Raw genomic sequence first — 18,595 nt, 5'->3', positions numbered from 1 at the left:
TCGGATAAATTATTATAGAAGCCAGATACAGAAACAACGGCGAACACTAAAAACCTACAAACTGTACTGCTTCAGAGATCGCTATAAAAATAGAAGAAAGAGATCAGGGAGTGTGTGAATCATAGTTTACGCTGCTTCAACATGCCGCACGCCTACGTTGTGCACTATGCAGTTAAAATGATTGCACTTACTGAACTCGATCAGCTGCTTGAATATAGTAAACTAAAGTGGTCCAATTGGAACAAGTACACAATGTATACCTTGACTTGACTGTAGCAGAGTATGACACTTTGGATAAAAAAATCCAGCAAATGCGGACATAAATCCCTTAAAGAGACAGTTCTCCCAAATATTAACATTTTTGAACCACGGCGGTACCCAATAACGTTAAAACCATGGGTACCACCATTGTTCGGTTACCAACTTCCTGCGAAATATCTTCTTTTGTGGTCCGCAGAAGAAAGAAAGTCACCAAGGTTTGAAATGAAAAGAGGGTTAGCAAATTATGCCAGAAGTTAGATTTTGGGGTGAACTATCCCCCCATTCTTTCGAATCTGGAATGAAATATCACCCAGTCTTGTTCTGGACAGGTTTCGTGAGATTGACTCTTATAAGAGATTTACAACAAAAGGGAAATGACAAATATTAGCTCTACAAAGGGTAATCGGTTCCTGCCACAACAGGCAATTTATTATTGAGGTATGTCAACAAAAACACATCACTCTGACATGTGTCTATGTGGATTTTAGCCTTTGATGTTTATAGCAAGCCGTTCTAATAGCGTCCAAATAAAAATCCTAAAGCGAAAGGAAAATGACACAAATTTGTTTGGGGATTCTTGTAATCATAAACAATACAGTGAGGCAGGGGACGGTGGAAGACATTAGCAGCCCGTGGGCCTACCACTGATATTTGTATTCAATTGTATGATAAAAGAAATCAGATGACCATCAAATCTGCTTAACCACCCATATAAATCAAGAAGGACAACAGCATAAGCAAAGTATGAGCCAAGCATAGCTGGTGGTCCAATTAATCTATCCTAACTGCGGTCAGCTCTTCTGCTTTTCTCTTTCCTCCTCAATAAAACACGAAATGATTCACAAAGTGATCATGTGCAATAGCATTACCCCAAACAATGAAATCAAATTAAGCAATCACTTTGGTTTAGATCCATATTCTCAAGAAGCAATACCACAAGTGGTCCTTAGAATGTCAGTATCTGACAAACAGCTGGATGCCATAAATACAGATCCTGTCTGCTGTTAGGCTGTTTATGCACTTCAGGAAAACCAGATGGACATCTAGGGTCTAAATGAATATCTGTGGCGTCTTTGCCTCGCGTAAACCGTGGGAAAACCCATTTTCAGAGCTAATAAAAGCGCTGGGTATCAGCAAACCGCATGGCATATAATGGATGTATTTAAGACTCGTGATATGTTAAGCATAGTTAATGTGATATTGCGTGAGATGTTCAAGAATGTTCTTCAGGGGCCAAACACAACTAATCTTAAATCCCAGGTAAACATCTTACACGTTCTTTAAGGGTTTCAAATCACCATGGTTACTACACAGATAAAACATGATTTTTGGATCATTTTGGTCTAGGACTCTTAAGGACGTTGTATTTCTTAATTATATAATGCATGAGATATTATGTATCACTATATGTTACATAGACATAGCAAAGGCCAATGTGAAAGTATCTATAATGATTAAAATGCGAACATGTGATGTTCTATGAATGTAAACTAACTACACGTTCAGGGCAATGAACCAACATGACATAACATCTCACATAAATATTTCACGTTATATTGACAACCCACATGGCCCGAGGACTCTTGTATCCTCTCGTGTCCCATCACAGTCGCGATCAGCTGTAATTTGACACTGACAGCTCGCGCTTCTGAATGTACACTGCTAGCCTATTAGCACTCAACCCCGGAACAGCGCCGTAAACAAAGCTAATATCACAGTATACATGATAATAGCAACTCACACGAGAGCCTTGTGCTATAACGCGGATTTTAGAATATATATCCAGAGGTCTACGCACCTGGCAGGCCTGCCAGCATTATAATACGCTGGTTTTCTCAAGTTCTTCCGTACGGGATTCAGAGGTATGCCGTCCGCCATCTTTGCGTCAACAACGTAGAGGATGTCGTCACTTCCCTCATTTAAATCTCTAAATACTTCACGTCATTGATAGGCTATGCTTGAGTTGTTGTACGTTTGGACATACCATTGTAATTCTAATCATTTATTTTAGAGGAACAAGTTTTATCTTTCAATTATTACATATTTAAAAAAAAAACACAGTTTGACTCAAGGTCACATTACACACACACACACACACACGCACACACACAAACACGTACAACGTACGTAAATTAACAGTGGTTTAATTATATATCTTTTGTTTTAATACAAATTATTATTTTTGTTGTACCATTGTCTCACTATAATATGAGGAACATACAATTTAGAAACAATGTAAATAAATGAAACGAAAAATATGTTAAATTTTACTATAAGTTCATGATTAATATTTAAAAGGGACACAGAGAGAGAGAGAGAGAGGGGGGGGACAGAAAGAGAGACTTTCTCCATATACTCATAATAAATTAAAACAAACAAAATATTTAGTCTGAGATTTTTTATTGAGGGAGGTGGCAATATTGCATCTTAGAAATAAATCCAGTTCAGTCAGTATATGTTTGAGAGCCCACCTCAGTCGCTCCATGTAAAAATACTGATGTGCAGACAGAAAGAGACATTTGGAGTACATTTTAAATCCTCTTATAATGTATCTGAGTAAAAAAATAGTGTCTCCTATTCATGCAGAAGACACATCAAACACCCCATCCCTTTAACATCCTTACCTATCTTATGAAAAACTGCTCATTTGATTTTTTTGTTCTGTTTTTTCCCAACACTAACTGATATCTAAACAATATGTTTTATAAACAAAAAAATCACTATAAAATGAAAAACACTAAAATTACCTGCTACATGAGAGATCTAAAACATGACACTCCCAGTATAAGAAATAAGCTAATATTATAGAGAATTCATTTGAGCTTTTTTCTTTCCTTTGTCCCATAACGTTTCTGGAAACATTTATTTATTTGTAAAACACACTTAGAAAAATCTACATTGAGAAATAGAATTGTCCCGCATTAAAAGGGCTTTCAAAGATAACTATACAACTGAAGTTCAAAAGCGTTTTTAATGTGAGATCTTTATTAAGACATACTTCATAGTTTGGCCCGCTAATTAGGTTTGCATGTAAAGGTAAACAAAAGCAGGAAATAAAACATACAACACATTATCTGCATTATTAATATAATAACATAGGCTGTTTTAAGATCGAACACATCATTGTTGATTGCAGCTAAAATGAAACTATAGCTTTCATAGTGGTGTTCTTAATTTACAAAAAAATAAATGGTTTGCATCCAATGCATAGCAGCAAAGCAGTGGGATGTCAAAGAATAATGCATCTCTTTTCAAAGACACTGCAATGTCTCTTTTTTCTTTCTGGGGATTAGTTACGTAATTATAACTGTAGCAATATTAAGACCACAGTGTGAAAAAAAATCTAAATTTTCTTTAATATATCCAAACATGTTCCCTTTCCCATAAATGGAACAATATTAAACAGCAAAATCGGAGGACAAGAAAATAAAATACATATTTACAACGTAAAATAATTTTATCTCAGCAAAATGCCCTTGAATCAAGTGTAAGGTTTCAGTCAGTGAGCATAATTGTAAAACTATCCGTGGCCTTAGTTAAAACAGAGAAATAAAAACCAAGTGCCACTACAAGATAAGATAACTGAGAATTTTCCCACACAAATAAAGCATATTCTAAAGACATTATTTAAAAAAAATTCAAGACAACTTTATTATCAACCTTAAGTAAGGAGAAATAATATCACCTTTACTTTTAATTGTTTCCCATGTCTTTTTTGTCATTGATCATCATGGAAAAGTGTTGTCCAATTCCCCTATCTATGCCTGTCTTTTCAAGAGCTGTGATTGGTGGGCTGTTTCCAGTACTAGCTTTATCCATGGCTACGTTAATGGCAGGAAGCTGAGGGACTCCTCCATTCTGAATGACGGATATTTCATTGTTCCTCATTGCTAAGCCATTAGATATGGCTGCTGCATATCGGCTCCAGAAGTTTTGGTCCACGTTCATGGCCCTAGCCGCTAAATCCTTTTGAAATGCTTCACTGAATTTCAGGGCATCACTTCCCAGAAGGGCGATTGGGTTTTCCACAGACAAACGTCTACCTCTACGGGCAGGGGTGTTATTCCACATATGGGTGCCCATGTGCACCTGTATATAAACAGAAAGACATTTTTACAAAATTGTTGGTTTTATTAGTAAGTATTTGCACCAGTCGTGTGATTTTGTATTATATACATGCAGTAAAAAAAAAAAGAGCACCTAGTGGATATATAAATTCTTCATAATAAAAAAATTGTTCTATTAAAAAACAATATATGATTTTATACCATTTTAAATTACCTTAATATATTTATTTTAAATAAATTATTACATCTAATTTAATTTATTAAAGCCGTTCATTTCATCCCTAGCGTCGGTACTGATCACATACCTTCAGATTACCCTTTGTAGTGAAGGCTCGACCGCAGACAGAGCAGCCGAAGGGTTTCTCGCCTGTGTGTGTGCGCTCGTGGATCTGCAAGGCGCTAGCAGAGGAGAAGTTTTTCCCACATGCGCTGCAGTTGTGTTGCTTAGGGGTCCGTCGAGGAGGGGGTGGTCCAGTAAGCGAGGTGACGCCTGGTATCATCACCTCAGAGCGAGCGGTGGGAGACGGAAGGCTAAATGCAGGAAAAGGACCCTCTTTTAGCATGTACGGCTTACTGCAGACAGACATCTCCATTTTAACTAGAGCATTTTTATTATCCTGTTCGGTGGTCCTTTGAAGATTTTCTGAGAATAAAAATGATAAACGCCTTTTTTATAATCATGATATAAAATAACTTAACAGAACGGATATATCACATAAGGAAATATCATGATACAAAATGTTAAGTATTCAAAATTACAGACTGGTTCATTTACAGATATCGTGTAGCAGTTTTTTCTTACCGAGTTCCTTACTGAAACTTTGCACGATGAAAGGATTTTCTTTCTTGACTGTACAATTAATGGACTGGATACCTGTTTGATTAAGACTAATCCCATTGACTAAACTTGTTGCGGGACAATCCAACATTTCAGATTTGACTCTAGCACTTCCCTCTTGAATTTTCATGGAGAGGTTCAGAGAGGTGGAGTCCTCATGTGTGCCATCGGGTTGAATGTTCGTTGGATAGGGTGGAATGTGAACAGAGCTTGACGGTGGCATTAAACTAGTCAACATGTTGTGGTTCTCCATCTCGCCCGTGCCGGTGCGGCCAAGAATATGATGATTGTTATCCATAGGCCCACACCTGACCATCTTTGTCCCATTCGATTGGCTGAGACTGATAGATGAGTCACTCTCTGTTTTTTTAGCTTCCGGTAAAAAGGTTGGGAGCGATGGGATGGGTGGTAGGCTTTCTGAAAAAGAGCTTAGAGTGTTTTCACAGTTTTCTACAACGTCGCCTTCATCCTCAAATGAAATATCATCGAGGCAGTCATCATCATAAGTACTCATGCTGTCAAAGCTCTCCATATCGGTATCTTTCTCATAGACGGTTTCTGTAAGCGGAGTGTTTGGAATCTGCCCGCCCATGTGCATACGAATGTGCTGCTGCAACACGACGGCATTAGTGAACTTTTTCTGACAGATCGGGCACGAGTGCTGAATCCGAAGGGGAGGCTTTGCGCGGTGCACGCCAACGTGAGTCTTCAAGTTACCCTTTGTGGTAAAAGCACGGCCACAAACTTTACATTTAAACGGCCTCTCACCTGTATGAATGCGGTAGTGCATCTTCAGCGCGCTCTGACAGCTTAGCACGCGGTGGCAGATCACACACTGATTGGGCTCCGTCATCTGCTTGTCAATGTTTTCCACAAGCTGCTGGAGCTTTGATGTCTCAGATGTTTGCATAGATTCTTCGAGACCGCCGAATGGGAACTTGGCTTTAAACTGATCTGAGATTAGTGGGGGAGATGAGGATTTATTAACCTCTGAAGGAACATCAGTGGACTCGGGTGCATTGCTCTTAACAGGTGTTGCTGTTGGCATAGACTGTGGATGCAGGCTGTGGTTTGAAGGGCTGAGGTTGTTACCGTTCCTAGTCACATTATCATTTGGTGGCAAGTGAACCTCCTCTGTGGTCTGCGTGATCTCTCCTTGTCTGTTTGACGTCGGAGAGGATGTTGTGCTGGACATATCCGTCTCGGTCCCAGTGGGATTGGGCGGCGAAGGTGCAAGTTCACCTCTGGCTGGCGAGGGCCTGTGTGGAGATCTTTCGGAGGGCGTACTTGTAAAGGAATCACTTAAGCTTTCAATAATCGGTACCGTAGGTGGCAACTGCAGACCCATCGCCGACGGCACTGTTGGTAGGACAGGTTTGCTGTCTAGCCAAGTAGGTCCTGCTTTTTCTGGAGGAAAAGACATTCCATAGGGTATCCCAGAACTGGTAGGGATATTGTCCAGATATTCAGGGACTGGGTACGGATTCATCTGAACGTGAGGGTATTTCTCCTTGTGCCTTTGGAAGTGGACTTTGAGGTTTCCCTTGGTGGAGAAACGATTGCCACAAATGTTGCATTTGAAGGGCCTTTCACCCGTGTGTGAGCGCAGGTGAATCTGCAGCGCACTATCGCTGCCGAACACCTTGGCGCAGAACCTGCATTTGTGCTTAAAGAACGGATCTTCTGAAGTGGGCTTGCTGTCAAAAATGGATACTCCTGGGAGTTTGCCCTTGCGCTTCATCATTGCAGCGAGTGGGTCTAAAGCACTGGCAGTGGCTGCTATGCTGGCCAGTGGATTGGGAAAGATGACTCCGTTGGGAGGGCTTTGAGGTAGTAATGGTAGGTTGGCTGAAGGGCTAAGGAGGCTACTCTGGCAAGCTGATAGTGAGTTGGGAGTGCTTATGGACTGGGTGTTACTAACATTAGAGATTGATCCACTGCAGGATGGCAAGAGTGGGGAAGACCCAGTGTAGTTGAAGAGATGCGGGCTTGAACTTGGTAAGGAAGCACTGTCCATTGCTCTTGCGTTGGACTGTCCACTGTTGGGTCGGGAGGAGAGTAACGCTTGCCTTCCGAGCATAGAAGCCTGGGATACCGAGGCCTGCCCGTTCACTGAAGAGGGCATGACACCAGATAATGGAAGTACAGGGGGCGGAGCAATGCCCTGGAAATTGTAAGTGGTAGAGTCAGAGGGCAGGCTTTTCGAGGCAGGATTAAGTGCAGCTTGCGTAGGATGCCTATTCATTACAGCGACCTGATTGCGGATCTGCTCGATGAGCTGTAATTGCTGAACCTGCTGTTGCTGAAGAGCCATCAACTGCTCCAGAATCATGGGTATGGCAGTCGAGTTCAGCTTGCCCGCGGGTCCCGCACAGTGAATGCTCTGGGAAAACTGGGCAACGGCCACTCTGGTGCTATGAAGAATCTCCAGCGTCACGTTAGTGCTAGGCATGTCATAGTGGTTGGTCGTAGAAGGTCCAGGCGAAGAGGTTTTCATGTTTTCATTGTCAAGCGTTAGAGGGCTAAGGTGTGATGATTCATGCCCGGCCATGCTAATATCCATGTCTTCATCCACGTCAATAACTTGGGTTTCCTCAGGAAAGCTCTCGTCGACTTTCTCAGCCAGATCAGAGTTGTGCTCGCTGACCTCCATTTCAGCTGAGTCACTGTGAGTGCTTAAGAAGGACTCTGTGGGCGATCCTCGGGACAGCAGCTTCTCTTCGTTCTCTTTTACTATCAGCACGGGAGGGTCCTCTGTGCACTTCTGCTGGTGCTCCTGCATGTCAGACCACTTGAAGAATTCAGCGCAGCACTTCTCGCACACGTGCGTCTCCTCGCCCCCGCTGTGGCTTTCAGTGCTGCTGTCCTCCTCATCGCCTCCCATCAAGAAAAGTGCTAGAGATAAAGACAGAGAGAAAAACGTGTGAATAGAAATTCCAGAGATGATAGATTTTTCACAGCCATTCTCGGAGGAGTGAACAATATAGATAAACTAAATCAATTGTACTACTTTACCAATTACTGAATGCCTGCCTCTTTGTGCTCATGCTCCAAAGACTCGGATGATAATTTTCTTTGCACAATCCATCAAATTATGCGACCTATCTATTGAATATACGGAAACTTAATGAAATTCTATATGGGATATTGATTTCCAATGTTTTTATACAATTCACAGCTGCACTGTCAGTTGAGGGCAAATTGAGCCTTTGATTGACTAATCTGAACTCTCCATTGCTATCAAACACTCCTATTTCCTGAAGAACTAATTCCTCTCCACTTGACATTGTTGCTGAGTGAAACAGGCAACTTAAAATTCTGGACAAGCATTTAAAACCTTGACTAAACCGTTTCAGTCTTAAAAATGAAAACATAACTGCAAACCTTTTCAAACTGGGTTATTTCGCCCATGTAAAAACATATACAGTATTTAAGATTTTTAAAAAAGACTGAGTAGCAATATTATTGTGTGAAAAATAAATATATTATACAAGAACAATTTAAATTAAATAAAGCATTAGAAATTACAATGCAAGATCATAGAAGTTAAAACATTTGATGCATGTCATGCAATAAATGAGCATCATTTAAAGATTTTCATTCTTGCATACTTGCATTTGTATAGCCAAAAATACACCATAGTAACATCAAGTTCAATTGAGTCTTAAATATCTCTACAGGTTGTTGGCTTTCTGACTCACTGATGAGCGATGGAAGGAAGAGGTTTGCGCAATCAATCTATTTGCCAGAAAATTCCAGAGAAAAATGTACTCATAAATAATTTAAACTCATGAATAAACGCTGTTAATTTATAAAGTTATATCATAAAACAAGTTCTCTATTATCAGTAAAGCTAAACATGAGAAAACATTTAAGTCTTTTTTGTGTGAAAATATTTGTGCTCCTTTTTCACTTATTGATGATTATTATTATTGCTTTTTATTGTATAATTTTTTCAGTTTTTAATATTTGTATACGAAGCAATGGCGGATTGGTTGTTTCTTGATTTACTTTATTCGCCCTCATGAAGCTGTGCATAACTAGTGTAAAAACATTAGACAAGAGGGAAACTAAGAAAGGGAGATGGGTAAAGAAAAAGGACAGATAAATATATCTAAAATGATGGTCAAGTGTTATGTTTCTTAATGTTTGTATGGCTCCGTTTAGAGTAGTTACTGTGTGGGTCATTTGCTTGTCTTATTCCTGTTACTATGTGTGTGGTCCGAAATAACTCAAACGTGGAAAGGTAAGACCTTACTGAAAGTGATCAAGCGGGGAGGACCAATTATCTTAAAGCCTGTGTTAGAAATCAATTTAAAATGTTCAAATGAATCTTGGCCTCATGAAAAACAGAGTTCATTCAATAGTCCAACTGGATACGCAGAAAAAAATCCTGTAGGTAAACTTTTTTTAAATGGACAAAAAGAAAGACAAAACTTTGATCACGAGATAAATATGTCAAATTATTAAATGACAAAAAAGAGAAACTCTGGGGCCCTGCTGCATGAGCCAGCTAGAATGAAAAAACTTGGGAGATTCCTGGGGTGCTCAGCTGGTAACCGTGGTTTTGTTAGCTTTGAGGATTTAGACTCCTAGCTGGATAATTTCGACACAAGACAGACAATGTCAGTAAACAAGTTTAAAGAAAAAGAAAGCATAAATGTTTTACTTTCTAGAACAATCGTTAATGTAGAGGCCTGATGAATGGGATTTAAGGCGAACCACAAGGTCAAATAAAAGTCTGAATGGTTGTGTTAACTTCGACAAAATGCGAATGAAACATCAGCTAGGATTTTGAAATAAGTACCTTGCATATGGTGAAAAACCCTAGAAATGTATCAGCTAGAAATGTTAAGCTGATACATTTCTATGGTTTTTCCCCATATGCAAGGTACTTATTTGAATTAAGGGTGAATTATTATTGTGTTTTTTATTGGATATAAATATAACAATAATTTCATTATAACTAACAGAAAACAGTGTGTGCGCTTACTATTTACAAATGTTGTATAGAAAAATGTATGTATACAGTGCTGTTCACAATAATAATAAAAATCATATCCCCAGCTTATGTTTGAGCTTACTTTAAATTTCTGCACTTTCTCTATTCATTTTGGGGATATCAATTTTGGGAAATACAAAATACTTCAAAATTAATAGCCCTCCTTCAGTTAATTTGTTTGATCAACTGATTCTAAAAATACTAAATATCAGTTTTAATAACTAAAAATGTTTTATTATTTATTTTATTTCTTATTGCTTTACAAAGTTGTTTTACGTTTTTAGTCGACTCTTTTAATTACACTTCTAACAGCTCAGGCCTGCTAACAATGGATTCAACTGATTAAAACCGATCTAAAGGAAAATTAAACGTCTTTCACTCTCCGTCTCAGACCAAAACTCTGAATCTATTCTTTTAGGTCGATCTTTGTCTTGCATTAAATACTTTAACACGATTTAAATGAAGATACAAGTTCAAGGCAAACCAAGTGTGAGGATTTTTCATGTGGCCACGTAAATAACCGAATTACCATGAGAAAAGAAATTATTCCGACGCAAACAGACGAATATAGAAGGTTTTGTTTGAGACACTTTTCTAAAGATTTGCATAGATCATTAAAGCTTATTTCGGCACAAAATCACAAATTAGATGTAGCATTTCATTATAGATAGCCTAACTCTATAACTCTAGTCTACAGTTTCTGGTTATGACTATTAATAATTAATGATACATCGAAAGTCTAAATTGTTTTAAATATAACGTTCATTTTTTTTAAATGTTTATATTTTCTTTATAAATTACGAAATGAATAAACGTAAGGCCTGTATTTGTAGTGCCTATATAAAGCAAATTAAACGCGGTCTGGCGTTCATAAATGTACAACTATCTCAAGTACATTTACCATAAATTGTTGTTTAAAAGTTCGAAAATGCTAAAATACTAGACACAGCATGCTGAAGTATTCGTATTTTTGGTCAAATGGTACGTAATGGACGTATGCCACGTAATAAACACTTTCTAACTGTACAAAAGCGCATATTTTATATTTCTTTTTACTAAAAGCATGACCTAACTTCACTCACTTGATTTAAATAATACACCGTGTATTTTCTAATCGAAATGTTTCATAAAACTCCCGTCCCAACTTTGCCCGCAGTTCCCTCTCGCCTTCATGCGAATTGAACTCCCTACGACATATGCTCTCTAAATCAACTTCTTTTAAACAATTTATACCTCAAAAGTACTCTCTCGGCCAAAACTAACATGTGCCATGCATCTCGTAGTGTGGCTTCAGCAAAGCTCAAGATGAGCAATAAAGCGATGCTGTATTCCGACATCAGAAACTTGTATCTAAACACGCATAAATGATCAAATTGGCAATAGGCATACCGTTATCCGGACCTTTTTCCGACGGTGCTCCCTCTTCGTCCGATCTGAGATGCTGGGGTTTCGCTTGCTTTCTTCGGGACATGTTTCTGCGCTCGCGTCGGCGCTCCGATCTGCAGATGCATCGGACGCAGGCAGGCAGTCCCGTACAGTCCCGGGGTCACTGAATAAGAGATATTAGATGTTGTTACCGTTGTGCAGATTGCGCATGTCGGCGTTATAATGATAGAGGGTCATGTATTACGTTGCGCTGCATGAGGGATTGGCCGGGCGCCAGCAGACACTCTCTCTGGATATGGAAATGAGGGATGGACTGAGTAATTAGCCCGTTTCACTTCCTCAGTTTTTTCCCCTTTTGCTCTCTGTTCACGTCCAGCAGAACCACAAACTGGACGCAAACAAGTGCGTCTACAGCGTAAAGTCCGTCCGTAGTTTGAGCAACGTCACCTATAAGTGTGGAAACACGGCGTTCTCGTGCAGCACACTTTATTTCAAAACGGTTTTCCAAAAGATCAACAGTCCTCCATCATATGAGACTTATTTATTTTTTGCCAATGCGTGCAAAGTTTGCTTTAACAAGCATGTATATCGACTTTTTATACAAACGATTCACGTTTAGCATCTTTTTATCCATTTGTGCGCAATGCTGGTTGACGACACACCGGTTCCGCTCTGGGTCGGTCGGTTCATTCCGCGCGCACGCTCACGGTGAGGGAGCATCCTCCATACTCAACCAATCCAAGACTACCGAAAACATAATTTATGCCCGTGCTTTCTAAGGAGGACATACTTCAGAGACCCAGGATGTCCGCTGAAATTTGGCTGCGAACAGAAGCGCAAAAGCGGCTGAAATCCTGGAGACTTGCAGGGGGGCTGATGTGTCTAATCGTATTGCATAAGGCGACCACTAGGATATCGCAGAAACGCAGACCCCACAGCAACCTGCTCTCCTATCTGTTTACTTTTTACATAACTTTACATAACTCTCTGATTAAATGATATTTTATTTGTGGCTCAAAACTTAAGTGTCTGTCATAATATTTAATTGGATCAGACATTTGACCAGTAGCCTATCGCGGGTGTATAGCAGCCAAAAGGCTCTAAATCAGCGATACATCATTTCCATTACAACACAAGTAGAACAATATATAAGCCTATTGATCCGCGTCTCTGTTACTCTTCTGGTGTAGAGAGATAAGCGCAATATAATTTCGTTTGACCTATCTGTATGGCCAAGTGATGGATTGCCAGGGTAACCAAGGGCTTTTATCACAAAACTCTCCCAATGATGTACTATTGATTGTCCTTAACTAGCTTTTCTGGCAAAAATCAAAAGTCCCATCCTCTTCATTATCAATAAAATTACAAAGTGGGGGGAATTGTCAAAATCCAGCCCCAAGGGAACTCTTTAAAACAGCATCCGTTATCCCGGCTTTTCTGTTATCCATTCCATGTGGGATTAGAAGAAGGCTTTCCAAAATAAAACAAAATGATCAGATGAAGACAAAAGCCTTAAAGGATAAAATATTTAAAATGCTGCATATATGAAATTCTAACACTAAGTGTCTGTTTGAATGCCTGTTTGAATGGAAATTGTGTTTTGTTTTACCTTCCACACTGCTTTCTTCACTTTCTCCATCTGCTTTCGTTACAATAAGCTTTGAGTAACAAACTTGCTAAATTAAGCCGCAGAACACAAACCAGGTTTGAAATGAACCTAAATTGATCTCTAAACCGAACAAATCTGATCATAAGAGATACGGCTTTTTCAACTCATCTACAACTTCTTCTCGTAGTCACAGATTACAGTTTAAAAACATAAATTTGAAAAAAAAAAACGATATCAAATCTCTCTCGTAGTGTAGCAAAACATGGTTTCAATTCGAGCATGGGTTGTATTGTACTGAGTTCTGTCAAGGTCAATGTTTGTTAAGATTTATCATTTTCTTTCCATCAAAACAAAATTATGTTTAGAATCTTTTCATGGTCCGTGGAATTTCTTTGTTTCTTTTAGCCCAAATGCAGCTTTTAACCAAGAACATATCCCACAGCTAAAAAACATCTTTCCCTACTCTAAACATGATGAAGAGGGTTTGACTCAGAGTATAAAGCACATCATCACAGATAGATCAACAAATGAAGTGTCACGACCAAACTACATGAAGAACAAACAAAGCAGAGACGGGCCAGGGAGATGGACAGATGTGAGATAGCACTGTTCTATGTGCCGAGGGCCTCTGGAAATTTCTGATTGGTTTAATTTACCACATCTAACGCGGCTGCTCCTCAAGCCCGCGACTTTTATCTAATGCTGTGAACCTCTATTGATTTCTCTTCTCTATCTTTAATGCAGGATTGGAGCGAAGAGAGCAAAAAAAAGCACTTGCTAAATGGAGGACTACTTTGAGATGGCTGCTATTCTCCGGCTTATTGCCTCCTGTCGGCCATGGTTTCACATGAGGTCCGGGGTGTCAGGTCTGCTTCCACCAATAAAGGCTGTGATTGACAGTAGCGGGAGAGACTTGAGCTGGGAAAGGAAACTGAATCTCAATGTATGAGGGGTGAGTCAGGGTCTATTGTGAGGCCAGCTGGACCTGATACCACTAAGTGAAATAAACGTTTTTTGGCCGTGAGATGCGGGTCCCTTGGCGGTACCGTGGTGCAGTCGTCGTATCATGTTGTCCGAAACGTAGCGTTAAACACTGTACAACAAGGAATTCAAAATTTTCGGAATATGGGACATGTTCATAAAAGAGAGACATTTATAAAAACTTACATTGGAGAGAATTATTGAAATAGGTCAAAGCATTATGTTGCTTGAACTTCTTTTTCCTCTGGTAAATAATATTGTCATATTTTGTCAATAGTGACTGTAGTGTTTACGCTACTATCTTTGTAAACACAACAGAGCAGTATGAAAATCTGCATTTCCACATCTTTTCGCAATGAATCTTGATATGCAATTATATGCAGAGATCTCACTAACATACTTAAGGTCATTTACAAACACTTTTCTCAATACATACACAAAGCTTTTTTTGCTCTGTAAACAACCGTGCAAAGAAGATGTTTCAGTTCTGTTAACACGGGTCGTCATGACAACAGACTATTTTTATGAAAGACAGCAAATTTTAGGCACAAACAGGATATTATGTATTGGATGTTCTCGGGGGAATAACGAGCAAAAACAAGAATGACGCCAGTAAAAACAGTAGTTAATTACTGGCTGCGAGTGTGTGCTGCCTGAGATGAAGAGCGAAGACTTCAGGCGCAAAGTAATTCACTTACATTTATGACCTGAAAAAGAACAGACCCCGCTATTTGCATCCATTGGCTTGCTATAGAGGAAAAGCATATAACAAATGAGTTTAATCTCCATCAGATTCTCTGAAGCACCGTCTCACATATATGTCATCTTATCCAGTGGAATGAAGTTAAATCATATTGCTTAATTCACAAGAGTACCTTAAACAGCATGTGTAATCTTTATACCTTACTCTAGATCACAATATAATGCTTGATACATTGATATTCTTAGGTGTGCAATTAATGAAATGAAACGCCGTAAATTATATAAACTAAAATCTAGAAGTACTTTTAGAATCAATAATGCAATTAGTGTTATACTCCCAAAATATTTCATAACTTTTATTGAAGGGATATTTCATGAAAGATCATTCATCATTTACACACCTGAGTGACAGAAGACAAAACGAGATATTTTGGTAACCAAAAAACACTGAACTCCATTGACTTCTATTGGACACAAAACACAAAGACATTTCTCATAATATCTTGTTCAGTGTTCCACAGAAGAAAGAGTCACTTATGAGTTTTTAAATGGCATGTGGATGAATATATGATGGCAGAATTATAATTTCTGGGTGAACTACCCCTTTAACAGCACATCGCATATTGCATTTGTGCCTTTTAAACTAAACATCTACTTTGTAGCACTGCAAATATTTTTTTGAATCAATTGCGATAATTTTCCTAATTTTCTTCATGTTCTTAAAGCTTGGACTTGGTAATTCTTGTAAAAAAAAGCACCATGACAACACATGCTATCTGCAAGTCAAACCTCACTGACAGCTCAATAAAGCAGCATATGGTTGGACATCTAACCTTCCATGTCCAGAATTACTCTCTCAGCTGGAGGCTGGGGACAAGATAACGATTAGGACACTGTTCCACTGATCATGCTGAGAGAGACGCAAAAGCAGGTTAGCATGATCATCCGTCATCTAGAGAGAAACAAATAAAGAGAAACAAATAAAAGATTCCTCTGATCACCTGGACAAACCAAAGGTGCATTTTTTTTAAAAGAAGAAGAACTACTAACACCATCTCTTGCAAGCCACTGCCCTTAGATCACGTATGCTTGTGACATTTACAGTTGGAGCGATTGTAAAGCGCTGTCAGATGTAAACAGCCGGTGACTAGCGGACGAGTGTGTGTCTAGTTTATGACTCACCTCTTATGTGAGTCTCCAAGCATTCTGCTGTAAAACCACAAACAAAAGTTCAGTAAACCAGGAAGCCCTCACTCAGATAACAGAAGCAAAAAGACAAAGTGTGTCTTAAGAAAAATATTTTCGATTGCTGTAATGGAATGTTAAATGAAATGAACTATCTTGTTACAAATGTCATTTGGTGCACATGTGGTCTCACAAAAACATTGATTTTCATGATAATTACAAACAATGTGACAGTTTGTTAATGCTTTGATTTATGCTCTACTGTATGTTTGTAAACAAGTGCTCGTGTCCAAAACAGGCACTCACCAAAGACGCAAGACGGTCATCAATTTAAAAATATTTACATTAAATTCAATTTATAACAGAAATATGTGTATGAGAAATATATTGTGTATAATAAATATAAGAAGAACACATATCTGTGTATAGAGATGGAGAGATTTTTTTCGAACTATTAAAATACACTCACTACTTAAAAAAACCAAAATGGAAAGATTTGAAATACTTCGTAAATCTAAAAAAAGGCTTTTCCCTGTAAAATCAAATCAACGTAAATTACACAGGTAACTGTAAATAATGTCAAATATCATATAAGAACTCTACACTACACACACAGCTATATATTTGATATAATTCCCTGTTTTCCCCTAACAATTTAAATACAAGCATCCATTTGTTGCATCAAACTCTAATTTCTAACTCGCACTCGCAACCCTCTTGCACCTCAATGTCTCAATAAGCATCTGTACACTGAAATCAAAGTAAAAAACATGTCTTTGCTCCGTTTTTACGTGAGCGTTAACCGAGGAGTGGGCTCCATCTGTGTAAACTCTCCGCAATGGTAACTTCCTCTCCATGTCTCAGACAGAAGCAGTAGGCAAACTACAGAAAAAGTCACCATACGTGCCCCAGAAAGAGAACCTGACGTTACCTTATTTAGTCTATAAGATGCTTTCCCCCTCGGAACAGTTTAATGAACGGCTAAGTTTAATGAGTAACATATATCTCACTGTGATCTGACAGACTTTATGGTCTCAAGGTGTTGTTTAAAAGTGATAAGCGGCTTAAAATCAGCTGTTGTTATGGGTCACGCGGGGCGCCCACTTCCTGTTTTGCCACATTAAAAACATTTCTGTCATCCCTGAGCACCCTTATGTGTGTAAACAGAGATACGTTATTTTGTGAATTTGTAACTTAGATTTTACTTAGAATTGATCAAATGCTTTTGCCAAGTTCAGTTTATTTGTGTTGTATTTTCACAATGCACATTGATTCAAAGTCTCATTCTAACTAACTTGAGTATGCAGTGTCATCTGTCAATAAGGAGGACATAAAAAGTTCCTTTCCTTTAAAAATCTTTTAATTAAGAGAATTGAAATAACAATTGATTACACTTTATTCATTTTAGACCCCACACTGTAAAGCTTTACTGTAATTTCTGCGGCAGGTTTGCCGGTAACTTACTGTAGATTTAATTTACAATTTTGTTTCAAGCATAAACTTACCTTGTTTACATATTTTTCTTTCATTAAACAAGACTAAAAATCTTAGGTAACTTTTCTTGTTATGTAAATGTGTGTAATTAATGAAATGTAAAAATGTGTTTCCTAGAAAACAAGACAAATACGACTTTTTTTCAAACAGATTTTGAAGTGCTGCTGTGCAAATGCCAGTCTCTTCCTGCTCATTTTCAATCTAAAAAGCCAAAATGTTTTAATTTTAATTAAAGTGATTGAAAACAGTACTAATAGGAAATTAGTATTAAGTAGTAATTCAATCTACAGTATGTTACTAGCAAACATGCAGCAAACACTACAGCAAAATTTTACAGTGCAACTAAATCACATATATATATATATATATATATAGGTAGATAGATAGATAGATAGATAGATAGATAGATAGATAGATAATAGATTATAGATAGATTTATAGATAGATTTATAGATATAGATAAACAACACTTTTAGTTGCACTGCTCGGAAACCTTTGTGAACATGAGGGGAACTATCTTCATGCATCCACTAAAAATGAAATTGGTGCCAGTTTGATACATGCGTCTGCAAAAATAGCCAAGAAAAGTGAAGTTAGTTCTGAGACGTCTAGTATCATTTCTGTGTAGAAAAAAATCATGCCTGTTTAAAATGTGGGGTTGTTGTAGGTCAATCATTTTAACCAGCACCCAGTTGCATTAACTTAGCCACTAAGTTAAGACTGCCTCTTAACAACTAGTTTCACTGTCTAGCAATTATTTAGGAGTTATTGTTAAGCAGTTTATGCAAATGGTCCCATGTCTAAAACAATTATATTGTAGCTAGTTGACTCATAAAATACAACTTATTTTGTACTCTTCAAAAGTACAAAGTACATCAATCGACTGCAGTTTCTTGTCACTGCCTTACCATAATTATTAGTTTAAATAGGCGAATAAGCAGCCGGACTGTGTAAACTACGTAGACACAGTCAGTCAACAGTGTAGTGTTTGGAGACTGTCTGGTCTTGCACTGAACTATGGTGAAGTCCAGTCATATCAACTAATTCTCATGGCACAGAGAAGGCACACA

At 38.3% G+C, this 18,595-nt stretch overlaps 2 protein-coding genes across 3 annotated transcripts in view; both read right to left on the bottom strand.

The window, feature by feature from the left end:
* The window catches only part of atp9b (ATPase phospholipid transporting 9B), a 38,916-nt gene extending 36,771 nt beyond the window's left edge, over window positions 1-2,145 (bottom strand). For both annotated transcript variants that reach the window (XM_056741178.1, XM_056741179.1), the window contains exon 1: window positions 2,060-2,145. In XM_056741178.1, coding sequence (XP_056597156.1) covers window positions 2,060-2,139 — 80 coding nt within the window. In that variant the 5' untranslated portion in view covers window positions 2,140-2,145. The remainder of the gene's footprint in view (window positions 1-2,059) is intronic.
* A 544-nt stretch (window positions 2,146-2,689) lies between these two features.
* sall3b (spalt-like transcription factor 3b) lies at window positions 2,690-12,063 on the bottom strand. The gene is made up of 5 exons (XM_056742147.1): window positions 11,799-12,063; window positions 11,558-11,717; window positions 5,131-8,061; window positions 4,634-4,971; window positions 2,690-4,350 (listed from the first exon to the last, which is right to left on the bottom strand). Exons 2-5 carry the CDS (start codon window positions 11,637-11,639, stop codon window positions 3,955-3,957), a joined length of 3,747 nt encoding a protein of 1,248 aa, XP_056598125.1. The 5' UTR covers window positions 11,640-11,717; window positions 11,799-12,063; the 3' UTR covers window positions 2,690-3,954.
* Window positions 12,064-18,595: the final 6,532 nt, after the last annotated feature.

The sequence above is a fragment of the Triplophysa dalaica genome, chromosome 25 (assembly GCF_015846415.1).
Source record: "Triplophysa dalaica isolate WHDGS20190420 chromosome 25, ASM1584641v1, whole genome shotgun sequence".
In the NCBI taxonomy this organism is placed as follows: Eukaryota; Metazoa; Chordata; class Actinopteri; order Cypriniformes; family Nemacheilidae; genus Triplophysa; species Triplophysa dalaica.
Note: the sequence above shows the minus strand (reverse complement) of the source record. Positions and strands in the feature narration are given on the sequence as shown.